This window comes from Rousettus aegyptiacus, unplaced genomic scaffold (assembly GCF_014176215.1).
Source record: "Rousettus aegyptiacus isolate mRouAeg1 unplaced genomic scaffold, mRouAeg1.p scaffold_m13_p_3, whole genome shotgun sequence".
NCBI lineage: Eukaryota > Metazoa > Chordata > Mammalia > Chiroptera > Pteropodidae > Rousettus > Rousettus aegyptiacus.
Window position 1 is genome coordinate 57778660 of NW_023416306.1, and position 20414 is coordinate 57799073.

Genomic DNA, 20414 nt, shown 5'->3' on the forward strand with positions numbered 1-20414 from the left:
TTTATTCTTAAAATTTGAGGCCAATTCTATCATTATTTACAGTGTAATAATAATCCATAAGCCTATTACTGAAAGAAGAGTAGTTCCTTTTTTTAATTCAATAAGCATATTTTAATTTTTAATTCAATAAAGGGCAATAAGCTTTTATACATTTTAGGTCTTCAAATAACAAGAACATATGTGTACAAACCACATATTATCTCATTAAGATCTTAGTAGAGAATTTAAAGAAAAACAATAATAATACTACAATGAAATTCAGTAAATACCATTTTTAGAGAACTTTCATGTATTAGAATTAGGAGAATAGCTTTGTATTAAATTGTTAATGATCTGAACCTTACAACAATTTGGAAGTAGGCAAGAAAATGACTTTTCCCATTTTTTGGAGAGAGAAATGGAGTCTCAGAGATGACTTGACATTGCCAAGTCATAATGCTAAGGTAAGTGGCAGGGTGAGGACAAAAAATAGGACTTGTGGTTCCTGATCCATTATTTCAGTAGAGAATATGAATTAATATATAAATGGAAAGAGAAAGAGACTTGGTGTAGGAAGAAACAGATATGATTTTATAGTTTCTGATTTTTATATGCTTTTGAAAGAAGGAAATATTTTGTGTTCATATTAGGCTATAAGCTTACTTCGAAATGGCTTAAAGTAAAATAGGTTAGGACATGTGAGATATTCCCAAACATGAGGTCATCCCATACTTATTTAGTGTCGGGTGATAGAATTCACTTTTGGGTACTCTGTCCTTTTATGCCTGCAGCTATACTTTTGCTTCATTTATCAACTTGAACAAAATACAGTTGATACTTTATTATAGTGTTAAGATTATGTTTCCCCAGATATCTTCATTTTTTTCCTGTAAAGTATTTTATGCTAGCGTATGGCTTTAACTTGTGGCTTTTCATCTTTTTCAGTTTTTCGTTTATTCAAACAAGTGCTCACTATGGGCCTCTCTCATCCCTGAAGATACAGAGGTGATTAGGCACAGTATCTGGCCCAAGGTGCCCCTCTTATAGTAAAGTTAAACATGTAAACTAATGGATTTCGGCCAAAGCAATACATGTAATAATAGAAGCAAGATAAGGGATCCACAGAGAACCAGAGTACACAATAATACCGCCTTTGGGCTCAAAAGAGGCTTATTGAAAGAGGTGGTGTCTGAGTTGGTTTTTTGAGGGCAAATAGGAATTTATTTGGCAAAAAGGTGTGAATTTTCTTACTTTTAACTACAAGTACTAACCTACTTCTGTTTCTCATACATTATGTATGTTGATACTCTTTGTTCACCAAATGATTTCATATGCATTCAGAATTGCTCAAATATCTAGTTTCTTAAAGCTCTCCCAAATTAGACTTTTCAGATTAAATATAATTTGGAAATTCTCCAATTATTTAGTATTGTACTAAACTGTAACTGCATTTGAAACTTTTTTTTCTTGTAAATATTATCACATAGTATTTGAATGTGTGAGAAGTGTTTGATTTTATTTTGTTATGTTTGAAGTATTTTGAGAGAACTTTATAAAAAAGGTGTAATAGTGTACTTGGATTTAAAATTTACCTTTTAGAAGAAAATGTATAAAATATGAACAATCTGTAATATGGAGGTTCAATAATCCTGAAAATATTATACTATTTAGGCGAGAGAAAAGTTTACCAGCACTTGCTCGTGTTACTTATTATATATAGTATAATGCAAAGGCATTTCTCTGTAATATAAATGAATGCGATTATGCTTTTCTTACAGTATAGAAATCACATTGTTTACTTTTTTAAAATCACAGGATTATTTCAGCTCCTTTTGTTTCACAAACATTTTTTAAGGTGGATTGAAAATTTTACTAAGCTCATTTTGAAGTATTTTGCTTATATATCCATCTGTTGTGTACCTTAAGATTGAAATTTAGGTCAAATTATAACTTGAATTTAACTTTACAAAGAAAATAAGTGTGCCATTTTTAAAAACTGCATTCTAAATTTTAAGTACAATAGATCAAAGTACATCTTATTTAAATAAATAGCCTAGAAAAGAAGTCTCAATTATTTCCCCCAAACTTTCTTAAAATAGTCACTGTTCTCAATATAAGATATGAAGTTTAGCTTTATTTTTTTTAAAGGAAGATGAAAATTTGTTTATTTAAAAATTTTAATGATTCTGCTTTCAAATTGTGGAAATTCTCCTTTGGGGACAGCTTTATTTGAATTGCATGTGACATTATTCTTATTTCTTTAGGCAATGATTAAAAGTTTCATGGATGTCTACCAGCTTGCAAGCACTAGAATTGCTACTTTAGAAAAGGAAATGACCTCTCATCGAAGTCACATTGCAACCTTGAAATCAGAACTTCACACAGCCTGTTTACGTGAAAATGAAAGCTTACAATCAGTAAGTCCTACAATATTTTTTTCTTCTTTGGATCCAGGGTCACATTTACATTTATGTATTTATTGCTCTTAAGATAACTTGCCAGTACATATAATTTGAGGTAAATGATCAATCAAGCAATATAAAATTATTAGTGTGGAGAAAATTTTGAAAGAAGGAAAGCAATTAATTTTCTACTGTATCATGTATAAAGATATGCGTAATGTTATCAATGCTAAAACACTACATCAAGATCCCTTTGTGTTTGGCAGTGCAGCTGACAGTTGGGTTTGGCAGTATGCATAGTTAAAGCTTGCAACTGTCTGAAGATTCAGTGTGTCCCATTAAGACAGAATATTATTAATTATGCGTTAAACCAAAATGGTAATTAGAACATGTGATTATTCTCTGTAGAAAACTAGACTTATCCATAATACATGCCTAGCTAAAATTCATGTTGTGATTCATCTATATGATTAAAATTCAGTTTCAGCAGTCATTTCATTTCTTAAAATTTTAGCCCATGATGAAATTTGGGCTCATTTAAGTCTAAACAAAATTTTCTACATTTGAAATATGTATTCAGGGAGTATCAAAAAAATGAATATAAGGGAATAAAATAAACATTTATATTTTTTCTCAAAAGGCAGATATATCAACAGTGATAGTCAGAGGGTTACCCATAATTGGAATGTACTTTTTGTTTTTTTAGTTTAATTACAATATATCAGGGTAACTTGTAAGGAACAGTATCATTTTGCCATTCAACTATTGACCCATTTCAAATGATACTTTCAACCAAAAAAAGAGGTAGCATTAAAGCAAATATATGTACAGCTATGTTTTGGTTCTTCAACTCCTTCGTGTCTTAGCTCAAGTGTCAGCATTCCAATGAAGCCTTAATAACCATGGTATTTAAAATTGCAACCATTAACCCTTTCTTCCCTCCAAACTGTCTCACTCTTGCCCTAGAGTGCCTATTTAGCTCCCACCTTCCCTAATTTTTTTTTTCACTGTAGCACTTATCATCAATAGATATATAATATATTTTATTTGTTTATTGCCTGTTTGCTCCCAACTCTCAGTATAAACTTAGTTTCATAAAGACAAGAAATTTGGGGTGTTTTTTTCACTGCTGTGAAGGTGTGTCAAGAACAGTGTGGCACACAATAGGTATTCAATAAATGTTTACTGAAAGAAAAATACTGGTAATTTATCCAATAAGTGTACAAACTAGCTGATATTTGGGACCTGAGATGTGAGTCCAGTTTTTTAAATATTAATTTCTTAACGAGAGAGTAGTAAATTTGACCGCCACGAGGAGAAATCAAAATGAGGAGGAAACTTAAAAAGTTTTGGATAAGTATTCGGAATTTATTCTAGTCTTTCTCTGAAACATACATTTCTTCCTGCAAACTCTTTGATCCCATTGGCTAGTATTATATTATGCTGTTTAGGTCGTGTCAGCTTGTTATCATTAAAACCTTTTCAGGGTTAATAATGCTTGAGCTAATAATATTTGAAGCCTGGATAGGAGTTATCTAGGGGTAGAAGAGAGTAGTTTTTCCAATCAAGAGGAGGAGAATTAGGGGCATCTACAAAGACTCTGTAATGAAAGAAGAAATCGAGACAGACCAGTGTTGCTGGAATAAAGAGGACACTAGGCAAGAGTGTCTGAAATAAGGATGTTCTGGAGAGAAGGTCAGAGGTCAGACTTTGTTGTCTTTGTTTTAAGTCATCGTAAAACTTTAAAGAAGGAGCGACACGTTCAGATTTGCCTTTTTAAAAAAAGACCACTTTGGCTGTGATGTGAAGAAACAGTTGGAGGGGAAGAACAAGAGCAAGTATGTCAGATAATTCCTACGGTTTTTGCTTTGGAACTGGATCAATAGTCTCATTCACTGAGAGAGAAACAATGGAACAGGAGGAAATATTGTGAGTTTAGTTTTGAGTGTGTTGAGTTTGAAATATCTTTGAGACATCAAACTGGGGATGTCGAAAAGACTGTTTGATATAGAATTTAAGCAAGATGCAATGGTGGATATAAAAATTTGAAGTCATTGTTGTATAGATGGGCCTCGAAGCTGTAAGCAAGAATGAAATGACACAGGGACGGTTTATAAGGCAAGAAGAGTAAAAGGCCTAAGAATGAAGCTTGAAAAACTCCAACATATGATGCTTGAGTAGAAGAGGTTAGGTTGCAAAGGAGGCTATGAAGGAACAGGCAAAGAGGTAAGAGGAAAACCAAGAAAGTACAATGCCATGACAATAGAGTAGTTCAAGAAAGGTGACACGACAATATTGTCATATGGTACTGAAGATCAAGTGAAAAGAGGATTGAAAATGGCTTTTGGATTTCATACATGGATGCCCTCGTCAACTTGGCAAAGGCTCTTTAAATAAGAGGTAGATATGTAAGTGGAAGTTGAATCTCCTATCTCTCCAAAAAAAAAAAACCCGGAATTTAACCAACTACCACCTTTGCACTCCAGCTTTCTTTTGACTAGTGTTTGCATAACTTATTTTTTTCCATTCATTTCTTTTAACCTATATTTTAAACTTACAGTGGGTCTCTTGTAGGAAGGTATAGTTTTTGTTTTGTCTATTCATTTGACAATCTCTGGCTCTTAATTGAGTGATTAGACCATTTACATTTAATATAATCATTGACATTTTTGGATTTTTGTCTACCATTTTATTTGTTCTATGGGGATGAAGGTGATGGGACATGATCTCTACCCTCGTAGTCACATAAGCGAGTCATAAAAATAGGCGTGTTTAAAGTCCGTGGGAGCATAGTTGAGGGAGGAGTTCATTCTGCATAACACTGTCAGAAGAAGGTGCTGAGAAGATGAAGTGTTTGGGAGTTTTTGAAAAATGTGTAGCAATTTGACACTTTATTAAGAGGCAGAACAGTCAAAACATTTTTTATTTTACTTCGAGGAATAGGCCTAAGGATATTACATATGTTTAGTGAATTAAATTATATAATGAGTTTTTTTGTATAATAGAAACTGTATTATTGCCCTAGTTCCCTTTCTTCTCTCAGTTAAAGACATCCAGCTCACTCAAACAGCCTATATCCACTGGATCCCGGCACTGCTTGCAACAGTCACTCCAATTCCCAACCCATTCTTGTACTAACAAGTCCCTATTTTTTATTCTGTAATCTGATTTGATTCTGTTCCTGACGTTTGCTCTCAAGTGTTTTGGTTTGGTCTCTCTAGTATTTGTTATAGTGACAATTTTCAAAACTCTTTTAATGGGCCCTCAGATGAACTATGCTCTCTCCTCTAATACCCGCCCCATTTACTGTGGCCTTCTAACCCTCATATAAGGCTTAGAGTGAGGCATGCCTGGGTGTGCTTTCTGGCACTGTTATTTATGATTCATACAACCCCTAAACATCAGTGTTTATAGCTGTAATGTGTGGCTGAAATTGACTGCATTGTAGGGTTGTTATGAGGACTAAACAAAGACAAAGTATCTGTCCTACTAGTAGGAACTCCATAAACATTAGTTCTCTTCCCTACACGTAAAAAAAAAAAAATATTTCTGATAGTTACATGTATTTCCTACAACTAAGCTAAGCATATAGATTTAAGAAGTATATGTGACTGCCAGGAAATCTTTTTATGAGTAGGCAAAAGAGCTAAAACAACCCTAAATCAGTGCTTTTGGCACATACTAAATACAGTATCAACAATGTTAGTTATTATTATCACTTATTTAATGAACCGAGGACATGAGTGAGGACATGAGGACTCAGTAGATGCTATGCTCATTACTGTCTTTTCCAGCATTTCATTGTATAAGAATAAAAGATGAATATTCATTATTAATCAAAAAATACATCATAATGTTGTAATGCATAGAAAGAGATGGATCATATTGTAGACATGAATAGTCACCTTTGAAAACTTTATCCCTCTTCAGGTGACATTTTCATTTTTTGTTCAGTAACATAATAATAATGCTAGAGTTTAAGAGTTCTCATCAATTGTAAACGTGCCAGTACTTTAACATTTTCAGTATGTTGGTCTTTGACCCATTAACTTAGGGCTGCTCTAGAGCTTTTATTTTGAGTAATAGTAACCAGGAAGGGCTTTGAGTAAAGAGTTTTTGAGACCCACGCAGCCCAGTAGAGAACAGTCCCGCAGTTCGAACCAATTACTTGTGGGTGTTTGGATTCCAGCACATCCACAGCTGCGGAGAAACATATGATATTTCAATCTGTGAAACACAGTATGCCAAACCCAAATACTTTGCTGTGAGTTATGATCCTGCAAGCTGCGGTATTGATTTGCCTCATTTCCACTGTATGTTTAAGCGATATGTTTTTAATTCTATTGTACTTTATTTATGAGAAAGTAATAAATTACAAATCAGAGGAGAATTTCAGTTAGTATCTTTGCAAGGGAGAGCTATCTTTGCATCGTTGTTCAGATTTTGCCAGATTTGGTAGTTGTCAAGTGGTATTGTTAATAAAGGTGAAAGCGTTAGATATTTTGGTTTGGTTTAGATAAAAATAAAAAAATAAGATTCCCCTTTCTCTTAAGGTCTCAAATAATATTTTGTCACATTTATTTTTATTACATCTTCTTGACAGAGAAAAGATTGTTAGTATTTATTAGTGTTGTGTGTATTAAAAAAATGAAAATTTAAGTAACTTATTCTAGGTAACTTGCTTTTATAAACTTTCAAATACTTTATTTCAGTTGATTCTTGATGTTTATTATCGAGGTTTTTACCTCTTCAAGAAAAATACTTCTTTTACATGAGTGGTAAGCTATGACTTAATTTTTTGTGAGAGGCTGTACAGTGAAGCTCAGTGGCATACAGTACAGATAGATTATCAAGTATCGCTCCCAGATTTTTAATTAGAACCCAATTAGATTAAAACCCAAGGCCTCCGATTCCTTGTCAGGTGCTTTCCTCTGAGATTGCAATGTGCATTAAGACAAATCTCTGCCATCGTGGCACTTCAAGTGTAGTGATAATATGATTATTAAACGAATAATTAAAATAATAATGTTCAAGTGGAATCGCAGAGTGCTGTGAAAGCCTGTAACTGAGGGACTTAATTTAGGCTTAGGGTGGCCTACTTGAAAAATTGAACTTTATTTGAGAAAATGAAGATTAAATAGAAATTGACAAGGGAAAGCATGGAATGCTCAAGGAATGGAAAGATATCTGTATGACTTGAGCAGAATGAATTAGGTGGAGAACTGTAGGAGAATTGACCGGAGGAGGAAGGGGCCAGATCCCTATACCTTACGAGCCATGGTTCTCAGCTTTCTGAGAAGCTCTCTAAGTGAGATGTTTCTGACGACTGAACTTTTTTTTTATATTTATTCTCAAAATTCACTGACTTCAGATGCCATAACATCTGTTTTAGTCTTTTGCTAAATGTTGCTTACTTAGATGCTCATTATATTCTCCCATATTTTTATCATGAGCTCCAGCTCTGGCCTTTGGATACTAACAGAGTTAAATAAGGGAAACATAAAATATCGAGAGATGGGTCAGCCCACTCAACATACAAATATTTTTCTTGATCTTTGATATATATTTCCAAACTTTTAAAAGTTTCTTGTAGCCCAGAAACTCAAGCTTATTTTTACACAATAAACTGGGGCCTGAATGTAATTACGTGTATTCCTTCAGCCTATTAATACCTCTTCTATAGTTTTTCAGTTTTTGTATGATGCAGTTTAAGAGGAGCCACTTTCTCAATGAATGATAGCTAGACAGTGACTGCGGGACCATGATATTATAAATTTTATATTTATATTAATATAAATCTGATATACTTATATAAATTATATGCAACATTTATATGATAAATAAATATTTAGATATACTTATATCTAGTGGATCTAGTGTATTAGATAAATTATGTTCTTTCTACACTCGTGGTCACATAATATATCTAAATAAATATTCTACATATAAGTATAAATATAAAATATAATAAATATATTTATATGATTCTATTCTTCAGTGATGAAATATTACAGTGACAGAGTAAGGAGTGGCAAGAATGAAAATTTCAAACTTATCATTGTAATCAATAATTAAGTTGTAGAAAATGTAGATGGTAATTTGGCAATTTAATGCTTTAATTATCTTTAACAGTTGTTTAAAGAGTGACAGCAACTAAATATGCTTCTAGGTATCTCTCCCACTATTTTATCTTTCTTATTAATTTGAGTTCTTTGGGGGCTTTAGTTGCCTACTAGGTTTTCGGAAGCCTCCACTCCATTTTCTGCAAATACTTCAAACTGAACATGTTGCCCAGCTTTACTGGTCCTATCTCTCTGACACATCTACCTTGCAGCCCAAGATAGGAACTTTATTCTCTTTATATTTAATATTTAATCAGTCGCTAAGTCTTAATGTTTCTTCCTCCAAAGATCTCTTAGATTCACTCTGCCCTTTCCACTCTAGTGGTCACATTAAGCATTCCTTGGGCCACTGCAGTGGTCTTCTAGTGAGTTTCCCCATATCTAGATTTCTCTTATGAACTTGTCTGTCACATTAGTGCGAGAGTTATCTTTCCAACACACAGATATTGTCAGGCCATAGCTTGACTCAACATGTATTTTAGCTCTACAATTTCTTCAGGATAACACGAAAATTCTTTATCATTGACATTAGGCATGTTCTGACTCCATCTGTTTTTTTAGTTCATCTCTGTACTTACCTGCATGAGCACTGTGTAGTAGTCTGACTTATATAATCAATTAGTTGTGTATGTATTATCATATTGTGAATCTGTGAGGTGATATTTTATTCATTTTTCAAAATCTATTATAATGATCTGACTTAAACAAGAAAGTCTGGATGATTTGAATTGAAATTAATTGGAGGAGCATTCCTTCAATAGTATTTGTTTAATATATAATTATAATGGAACATACACATTGTACAAACCAGATTTTACCCATGCAAAAATAATTCTCATCAAACTTTATTTCATATATTTCTCTAGCAAATACTTAATGAGAATCAATAGAATAATTCATTATTATATCAATAAATATTTTAAGTAAAACATTCAAATAAATAAATTAGATATTTCTTCTCTTCTTCACTACTCTTCCTAAAAAATTCTCCCAAACCCCAACACCATAAAGCCCAAAATTATTTGCAACAAAGAAGAACATTCTTTTCAACATACCACTTAAATAATTTTGAACTTTGTCGGATTTTTGGGGACCTTTGCTTCTCTATGTTTACCCACATAGACATAAAATGATCAGTGTAATAACTTTTACTCAATGGTGGGTACTTAGTAAATATCTGTTGATAAAAATGATATACCAAATGAAAATTAACTGTGCCCAGGCCTAGCAAATAGTAAGAGTATCTGAGGTTTATTTCAGGAATAGAAATCTAATTTATATAAATCAGTAAAAAGTTTATTTTCAAAAATGTGTTTCCTTGAACCCTTACCTCACGTCATCTACAAAAATTAACCCCAAATGGATCAAAGACCTAACTATAAGAACTAAATTCTTTTTTTTTTTTCTTTTCAACAGTATCGAGGTAGTTTTTTTCTGTATATTCTTGTAGGATTTCTGTTTAGCTAGACTTCAGGCAATTTTCAATGACAGTTGTTTTGTACTTTAGGTGTAATTTTAATATGGTCATGAGAGAAGGCAAGCACAACATTTATCTACTCTCCTATCCTGACCAGAAATCTAAAAACTAAATTTCTTTTTTTTAAAAAAAACAGCTTAATTTAAATATAATAGACAATTAGTTGCTCATATTTACATTTTACAGTTTGAGTTTTTTTTTTTTCAATTATAGTTGGCATACAATAATATATTAGTTTCAATTGTATAGCGTGGTGATTAGAGATCTATATAACTCACACAGTAATCACCCCACTAAATCTAGAATCCCTCTTCCCCTTTACATATTTATTACGACGTCATATGCTATTTTCCTTATGCTGCATCTTATATCTCCATGTCTATTTTATAGCTATCCACTTGTACTTCTTAATCCCTTTGCCCTTTTTCACCATCCCCCCAACCCTCCTCCCATCTAGTAGCCCTCAAAATATTCTCTCTATCTATAAATTTGTTTCTGTTTTTGATGTTATTTTGTTCTTTAGATTCCACATGTATGTGAAATCATGTGGTATTTGTCTTTATCTGATTTACTTCATTCAGCATAATACCCTCTGGGTCAATGAAGGCAATATCTTTTTCCATCCCCTTCCTTTAGTCTGTGTGTGTCTTTTAATCTGAAGTGAGTCTCTTACAGGCAGCGTATGTAGGGGACTTGTTTTCTTATCCATTCAGCCACCCTATCTTTTGGTTGAAGCATTTAATTTTTTTCTATTTGAGGTACTTATTCATAGATATGTACTTATTACCATGCTTTTTCCTGTTTTTGATACATGTTTTTTTCTTTTTAAAGAAGTCCCTCAAACATTTCCTTCAATACTGGCTTGGTGTTGATGAATTCCTTTAGCTTTTTTTTTTTTTTTTTTTCTTTTTTGGTTTGGGAAGCTTTTTATCTGTTTGTTGACTCTAAACTATAGCTTTGCTGAGTAAAGTATCCTTGGTTGTAGCTCCTGGGTTTTCATCACTTTGAATATTTTGTGCCAAGCCCTTCTGTCCTGCAAAGTTTCTTTTGAGAAATCAGCTGCCAGTCTCATAGGTACTCCCTTATAGGTAACTAACTGCTTTTCTCTTGCTGCTTTTAAGATTTTTCTCTTTGTACTTAACCTTTGGCATTTTAATTATGATGTGTTTTGGTGTGGGACTCTTTGGGCCTCTCTGAGCTTCCTGGGGTCGTATGTCTATTTCCTTCACAAGGTTAGGGAAGTTTTCTATCACTATTTCTTCAAATAGGTTTTCAATTTCTTGTTCTCCCTCTTCCTCTTCAAGTACCCCTGTGGCACAGATATTGTTACATTTAATTTTGTCCCATAGACTCCTTCAGTTATTATCCTAGTCTTGGCATCTTTATTCTTGCCATTCTGATTGAGTGTCCTTGGCTTCCCCATCCTCTATATCAGTGGTTCAATCCTCTTCTTCAGCCACTTTGTTGATTCCCTCTAATATACTCTTCATCTCAGACTGGTTCCCTTTTATAATTTCCATTTCATTTTTATGTCTTTTATCTCTCAAAGTTCTCACTGAGTTCATTGACACCTCATCTAAGTTCATTGAGCATCCTTATAACCAGTGTTTGAACTCTGCATCTGTTAGATTGCTTGACTCCATTGTTTCTGGATCTCTGCTCTCTTCTTTCATATGGTTTCTGCTTCTTTGTTTTCTCATTTTGGCTGCCTTTCTGTGTCTGTTTCTGTGTACTAAGCAAAATTCCTAAGTCTCCAGGTCTTATTAGCATGGCTTTGTGTAGTAGGTGTCCAGTGGCACAGTCCTGAGAGGTGTTCAGCTGCAGGCCAAGTTTAGCCCCAGCCTGTACCCCTCTGGGGCCACCTGTTAAAATTCAGCAAGCAATTTACAGAGGTGCTGTGCTTATAGTTGCCTCAAGAGGCCATGCCAAAAACCGAGGCCAGCTTCTACTAGCATGGGTGGAGCTGCTCAGCAAGGAGCGCAGGACTTGCTGAGGACACAACTGGATGTGGCCTAGGCAGAGTCATGAGTTGAGGGAGGCAAAGTTTTACGGAATCCTCTGGACAGAGTGACCTCTGTTTTCCAGTTTGATGACGTCTCAGCTATGACGATGCTGCGTCCACACACAGAGAAGGAGGAGGGCTCAATAGAGGAGCAATGGATACTCTGACCCCGCTGCCCAGGAGAGAGCCTCACATCCGGCACTTGCTCCAACACCTCAGCGTTCCCCTGTATGTCTCTGGTGCCTCCCGATCAACCAACCTGGCACTGGTGCTCAGAGCGAGTGAGTCCATCACTGTGAAGTCCATTCGTGGACATGGTCCCTTTAAGAAGAACATCTGCAGCTGCCGCAGCCTCCGTCCCATTCAGCCACGCAGGACCCAGCAGCCTTGAATCTTCACCCCCTCCTACCTCCTACCTTTGCAGGGTGATTTCTTATTTCTCTCCCTGGTTGTAGGGCTTCTGTTCATCTAGACCTCAGGTGACCGCTTGCTGTTTGTGCCATGCTTCCATCACAACTTTGATGCATTCGCAAGAGGAGATAAACAAAGCCTCTATATCCTCTATGCCATTTGCCCCACTGTGGCCAGAACTAAATTTCTTAATAAAAAACTTAGAGATACATCTTCATGAGCTTGGCTTTGGCAGTGGATTCTTAGATATGACACCAAAGACATGAGTGACAAAATTAAAAATAGACGAATTGGGCTTTATCAAAATTAAAAGCTTTTGCGCATTAAAAGACACTCCATGGAATGGGAGAAAATATTTATAATCACATACCTGATTAGGGTCTGATGCGTAAATAACACTTACAGCTCAACAACAAAAAGACAAAAAATCTAATTTTTAAATTGGGCAAAGGACTTGAATAGATTAGCAGATTAGTGGTTGATGGTGCAGGGGAGGAGAGCAGAAATGAAGGATGACTGTTTAATGAGTATGGGATTTCCTTTTGGGGTGATGGAAAAAATTAGAGCTAAAATGGGTTTTGATGATTGTACAACATTGTGAATGTACTTGATGCCACAGAATTGTACACTTTAAAGTTGTTTAAATGGTAAATTTTATGTTGAGTGTTTTACCACATTAAAAAATATTTCTTTAGTTTTTGGGTGGTATGGGACAGGGAGCTATATTGTTGTTTACACAGAATGTCAATATGTTGTACTGGAAAGTAGCAAGACAGAGAATCAGAGGAAACTTGGATTCTTAAACAACCTTTGTTATCGACTCACCACAAAGCTTTGGAAAATAAATCACACAATTTCCTCGGACTTGGTTTTTCCTGGCTGTAAAATGAAGGGTTTAAACTAGACGAATCTAAATTCCCTCTCAGCTCTAAAATTCTTTGATCGAAGTTACAAATACTCATTTTGAATACTTAGATTCTAACCATGTTTTGTTTTATTCTTGCTTCAATTTACAACAATAAAATGAGTAGTGTTTCTAAATTTATAAGAACATAATTATATTTTGAATTTGGAAATATTCAACACCAATAATCTATTTACAAATGTATACCTGTTGTATAAACTTAACAATAACTTGTAACTAGGCAGTCAAAAAGTCCCCAAAGTAATCTGAAAATGTATTAGTGTATTTGTAAGTATTTCCTTTTTTAAGCAAAGGTTTTTTTTTTTTTTGATATTTAATATGTTAGGAATGTGAACTTTTAACTCGTCAAACTATTGTAACATATTTGAAAATTATAGTAATTTGATTAAAATGTTGCCTATAAGGCAAAAGGTTTAGTTAATAGAATCCATATGTAATTAAAATGCAGAACTAAATGTAATCAGACTCCAGTGACTAGTGCCTTCATATTGATAGTTTTACAATGGCCTCTGGGGTTGAAAGTTTAAATGTTACAAAATGCAACAACACTGCAGAAAACAACTTCAGCTGGCAGTTTTTAGCTGTTTTGAAGACGTCAACACTGTTTCTTGATAAAACGTAAATATCACATCCTAGATTTTGATCATTTTAGGAGTACCTTCCTGTTGGCAGGTGGTTGAAGCACATGGCTGGTGTGCTGGTGGAGAACCACACTCTCCAGCACTGTTATATTAATTACCAGAGATGAAGGTCCCTGCTATGAGCCAAGTCATGGCCTTCTTTTTTTTCTTTTTTAATAACAGAGTTGCTTAATTTGGGGGAATTCATTTGAATCACATGAAAGTTATAGACACAACACTATGCACCAAGCCACAAAAAAAGTTAAAAAAAATTTTTTTCCTGAACTTAAAAAAATTATTTTCTCTGGACAGTTTTAAGAGTCGACATCCTGTGTTAGAGTTCTCTAATCATCACCAGCACAATTTACAATCAGAACACACAGAGAGCCAGTTTAGACCAGCTCATCTGTTGATCTTGGCAAAGACCCTTCATCTCACTTTGTGCAGCTGCCACTTGAGAGTTGGGGGACTCAGCAGAGAGCCAGAGGAGGGTGGGATACAACGCTGGTCAAGGCAGGAACACATAGGCCTGCTTCATTTCAACAGTGTATGTTACTTAAAAAAAAAAAAAAAAAGTAGTCTTTTTATTTTAGTGCACCCCCCTTCTTTTTTAACCTGAAATTAAATGAGGACCTCTCATGAGCCACTGCGCTCCAGGCATAAGAAATTGTAATGTCTGGCTTCCAGAAACTGTCCCGTCAAAATGTGCTTCTGATTAGGTGGCTTAATTACAGCTGTGAAAACAATGTTGATTTAGGCCTCAAGATTCCAGGGCATGTCAGCCGTTATTAGCTAACCTTGGACTAATTCCACCATTTTAAAACTGTACCACTAAAGTCACCCAGCTTGACAACTTTTTATGTAGGCAGAAAAGTTGCCAGAAGCAACACATTTTTATGCAAAATATTGTTCGATGCACAATTTCAACAACTGCACCATTAGTGGTCATTAAAGAGATAGTTAACTTTGCACTTTATCAAGAACAAGAAAGTTCTGTTTGTAAAAACAGCAAGTTTTGAATAGTATTTTTAAAGAGTTGACTGACATAAGAATTAATTTTAATTCCTTTAATTCAGTTTTATTTCAAGTCCAGCATGTTGGTTTAACCACCCAATTTTATTACACCTAAATTTTCCTGACAGTTTCATTTGCTGTTAGGAAATAAAATTGCAATTTTTTTTCAACATGGGAAATAATGGCTAGTTTTAAAAACATTATGTTTGAAACTTCCCTTGCCTCAAGCTGGTTCAGACACAACCTCAGTTTACTTATGGAAGGAAACGAACCTCATTAAATAGTTTTAAATATTTTAATATAATGTGTGTTTTTTCATAGTGAGAAAGTTTATTAGACTCATGTATTTATACCTGCAGGGGAAGTAAAAGTCTAATAATTATATGGTTTCAATACTTTGGAATTTTCAATACAATTGTCACTGATATCATAAATATTCTAACTACATATTTAAAGTTGTTTCAGTTTCATTGTATTTTAGAAGTCTAAAACTCCCCTTATATGCTGTGAATGGTTTTTTATTTGTCAATATTTTAAAAAGTAGATATTAAATAGAAAGCAATACCAAAAGAGTAAGGTGGGCAGCTGAACAATAAACATAAAGAGTCATATAATTCTCATAATTTTGGAAGAAACTTTTGCTTGAAAATCATTATTTATGCCAAACCGAATACCCAAGAGAGAGCTAAATGATTTCTTTACAATGAAATCTCCCACACCCAAGACATTAAATCCAACAAAGTGGGTGGTCAAGGCACATCTTTTTCTACTAGTCAGACTCATTGAACAGTTAACCAACTCTAAACCGTTCGTGGACAAGGAAACTTTTGTTCAAGTTGAATTAAGAGTTAATACATACCTAATTAATTGTGAGGAATGGATGGACGAATAGTTGTTTTTGATGATACAGTATGTGTGTCTTGAAAGAGGAAGCTGGGGAACTGATTCAAAATAGTTTAAATTAGTAATCCCACGATCTGAATAATATCAGTAACATCTAATCGCCAGAGACTTTAGAGACACTTTACATCTGTATCTGTTCCATCTATTATTAATTTAATCGACATATCAATCTCATGAAAGATATTATTTCCCCGTATCGCAGATGAGGCACCTCAGCCCCAGAGAGGATAAGTAACTTGCCCAAGATTATGCTGTTTGGAATTTAGATCAGCACCCATGTCTGTGTGTCCAAAGTGCATGATCTAAACTAAAGATAGAAACAGACATTTTTCTTGGAAAGTGGATTCCAGGTTGTGAAATAGTAGGGAAACATTATAATGATGAAGTTTATGTTGTGTGTGCCTTTAGACCATTTAGACCTTTAGACAGGAGAATTTAAACTTGAATAAGAGTTTTCTGTGCAAAAAAAAAAAAAGTTTTTTGTTTTTTGTTTTTTTTTTCAGTGAAAAATGACTGTGTATGAACACTGACAAATCCACTAGGTCTCTGGTTAAGGCCTTTTACCTAGAACAAAAGGACCTTTCTTTTACTTTTTGAAGTTGCTTTATGTACAGAGAATTGAAAATGCACATCCTTCCATGTTATATTGGTTTGAAGGTTGGACATATTACGTTTGTTCCTAAGATTTTATGTTAGTTGAGAATTTGGAAAGAAATTGCTGTTTTAGTTTCCCAGGACTGTTACTCAGGGCATACTTTGATAGATTCTGAATTCAACTTATGCTTTGGGATATCTTTTTGTTCTCAGTGTTTGCCTGACACCAATTGGAAAGATACCATTCCAGAATGTATGGGGCCAACTAAGGTTACAGCTTTATGTTTCTAGTCACCACCATCTTATTGCTGATGACTTCAAATTGAAAATATTAATTTTGTTGAAAAAAAAAAGTGCCATGTAGATTGTATACACTGTAGATTATATTTCATTTTATTATGATAAAATAACTGTTTTGATACATCATTTTGTTAATCCTTCCTGGTGGTATATGACTTAATTTAAAAATTTTTTATTATACTGTGTATTTTAGATTCTTATAATTATAATTATGTATACCCTAACTGGTTTTGCCTTTTCTTATTAATATAATCATCTTTTGGAAAAAAAGAAAAAGGCCTAGGAAGGAGTTTTGAACCTAGATATGTGTATTTCTGTGTCAATATTATCTTCTCTACATAGAAATATCTTATCCTATATAAATATAGGTATTCATTATTTTGGGATATTACTATATTTTTCCAATGGAGTAATTTTTTAAATATCTTGGTTTGGTTTATGTACTTATGCTTCCTGATCCGTATTTATTTAAATATGAAATCTTACCATTCTTTGAAATGTGCTAAATGTTTTTCCTAAAGCAGGTAAAAAAAAGAAAAAAGAAAAAAAAACCCAAGAAATTCTAAGTAAGGTTTCTAAATAATTCGGCTTTTATAACTGCATTGTTTCTTTTTTTAATGGCACTGATAACGGAAAGTATCAGGTCTGTAGTAATGCTTTTTAGCAATATTCAAAAGAGTTTAAATTGGTCACTATTGTAATGCTAAGCAAGCATGAAGAGTGCAGGGGGGTTACCATTATTAGAAACAGCTGTTGAGTAAACCTCAGAGTCTTATTTATCCCTGTCTCATATGGATACCTCAGGGTGAGTGGGGGAAACCTAGAGATCAGAGCTTTTACCCTATACCCCATATCCAAGCAGGATAACTTTTATTTCATTTGAAAATTTAATTTCCGAATAAGATTTCATTTAACAAAAGGATTCTGCTGTTAAAAAGTTTGAAAGTCCCTGTTATATCAAGAAGACACACAAAAACAGTCATCTGTTATATGAGTAGTCATTTAAACATATCATACATAGATTATTATCAGGCCCCCCCCCCAAGAAAAGTGAAAACATAAAAGATTGAATACAATGTCATGATAATTTCTGAACTTAGTCAAATCATCTTTGCTTGCTACATGGCTGCTTGAAGGCCTAAAACTAAGACTTGTTTTTGTTTCTTTCACAAATATTTTTGCTTTACTTTAAGCATAAATTTTTTTAATTGGAGTATAATTGACATTATATTAGTTTCAGGTGTACAACATAATGATTCGACATTTGTATATACTGCAAAGTAATCACCACAGTAGCTCTAGCCACCATCTGTCACCATACAAAGTAAGAAAAAATTATTGTTCTTGTGATGAGGACGTTTAAGATTTACTCTTTTTGCAACTTTCAAACTTGTAAATAGTATTATTAAATACAATCACTATGGTATATACACATCACATCCATGACATTTTATAACTGGAAGTTTGTACCTCTTGAATTCTCTTCACCCATTTTATCCACACCCCCAACCCTCCTCCCCTCTAGCAACCACCAGTCTATTCTCTGTACCTATGAGTTTCGTTTTGTTCCTTTAAGTAGTCCACATATAAGTGAAAACATGTGGTATTTATCTTTCTCTGTTTGACTTTTTTCACCTAGGATATTACCCTCGAGGTCCATTCATCTTGTTGCGTGTGGCGAGATTTCATTCTTTTTCTATGGCCACGTAGTATTCTATTTTATACATCTATCACACCTTTTATTTTTCAATTACAGTTGACATTTCATATGTACAGCATAGTGTTTAGACACTTATATAATTTATGAAATGATCCCCCCCTATTAAGTTTAGTACCCACCTGGCACCATACACAGTTACTACAATCTTATTGCTATATCCTTATGTAGTACTTACATCACCATGACTATTTTCTAACTACCAATTTGTACTTTCTAATACCTTCACCTTTTTCACCTAGCCCCCAGCCCTCTTCTTATCTGGCAACCATCAGTTTGTTCTCTGTTCTAAGTCTGTTTCTATTTTGTTTGTTCATTTATTTTCCCTAGATTCCAAATGTAACTAAAATCATATGGTATTTGTCATTCTTTGGCATTTCACTTAGTGTAGTACCCTCTAGGTCCATCTATGTTGTCACAAATGGTGCCATTTCATTTTTTTTTTTTTTACGGCTGAGTAGTATTTCATTGTACATATGTACCACCTCTTATTTATCCTCTATTGATGGGCACTTAAGTTGTTTTCATACCTTGGTTATTGTAAGTAATGCTGCAATAAACATACGGGTGCAAATATCTTTTGAACTTAGTGTTTTGGATTTATTTGCGTAAATACCTAGAAGTAGAATTTCTGGGTCATAAGGTAGTTATATTTTTAATTTTTTGAAGAAGCTTCATACTGTTTTCCATAGGGGCCGCACCAATTTGGAATTCCACCAATAGTGCATAAGGGTTCCCTTTCCCTACATCCTTGCTAACACTTGTTGTTTGTTGATTTATTGATGATAGCCATTCTGACAGGTATGCGTGACATCTTATTGTGGTTTTAATTTGCATTTCTCTGATGATTAGGGACATTGAGCATCTTTTCATATGTCTGTTGGTCATCTGTATGTCCTCTTTGGAGAAATATCTATTCAAGTTTTCTGCCCCTTTTTTTAAGTGGAAAATTTTTTTTTAATGGTGTTCATTTGTATGAGTTCTTTATAAATTTTGGATATTAACCTCTTATTGGATATATCATTGGTGAATGCCTTCTTCTATTCAGGAGGTTACCTTTTTGTTTTGCTGATGTTTCCTTTGCTGTGCAAAAACTTTTTAGTTTGATGTAGTCCTATTCGTTTATTTTTTCTTTTGTTCCCCTTGCCTGAGGACATGTATCAGAAAAAAATATCACTAAGAGCAATGTCAGAGAGTTTATTGCCTATGTATTCTTCTAGGAGTTTTGTGGTTTGGGGTCTAACCTTTAAGTCTTTATCCATTTTCAGTCTATTCTTATATGTAAGAAGGTGGTCCAGTTTCTTTTTTCTTTTTCTTTTTCTTTTTTTTTTTTTTGCATATATCTGTTCAATTTTCCTAAAACCATTTATTGAAGAGACTCTCTTTACCCCACTGTATCTTCTTACCTCCTTTGTCATATATTCAGTGAACATATAGGTGTCGTTTTGTTTCTGGACTCTTTATTCTGTTCCATTGATCTATGTGTTTGTTTTTATGCCAGTATCATGCTGTTTTGATTACTATAGCCTCCTTGTATAGTTTGGTGTCAGGTAACATGGTACCTCCAACTTTTTTCTTCTTTCTGAAGATTGCTGTGGCTATTTGGGGTCTCTGTGTCCATAGAAATTTTAGAATTATTTGTTCTAGTTCTGTGAAAAATGCCATTGGTATTTTGATAGGCATTACATTGAATCTGTAGCTTACTTTGGCTAGTATAGACATTTTAACAATGTTAATTCTTCCTTCCCATGAGTACGGTATATGCATCTATTTATTTGTATCTCTTCAATGTCTTATAATTTACCAAATATAGGCCTTTTACCTCCTTGGTTAAATTTATTCCTAGGTATTTTATTTTATTTTATTTTATTTTATTTTATTTTATTTTATTTTATTTTATTTTATTTTGATGCAATTATATGTGATATTGTTTTCTTAATTACTCTTT

The 20414-nt window shown here is 33.8% G+C and overlaps 1 protein-coding gene across 8 annotated transcripts in view; it reads left to right on the forward strand.

The window, feature by feature from the left end:
- Positions 1–20414, forward strand: part of CCDC171 (coiled-coil domain containing 171) — a 245529-nt gene that overhangs the window by 200917 nt on the left and 24198 nt on the right. For 7 of the 8 annotated variants that reach the window (XM_036239088.1, XM_036239086.1, XM_036239089.1 and 4 more), the window contains one exon: positions 2244–2396. In XM_036239088.1, coding sequence (XP_036094981.1) covers positions 2244–2396 — 153 coding nt within the window. Of the gene's footprint in view, positions 1–2243; positions 2397–12065; positions 15240–20414 lie in introns of those variants that run through there. The other variant, XM_036239091.1, reaches the window with a different exon arrangement.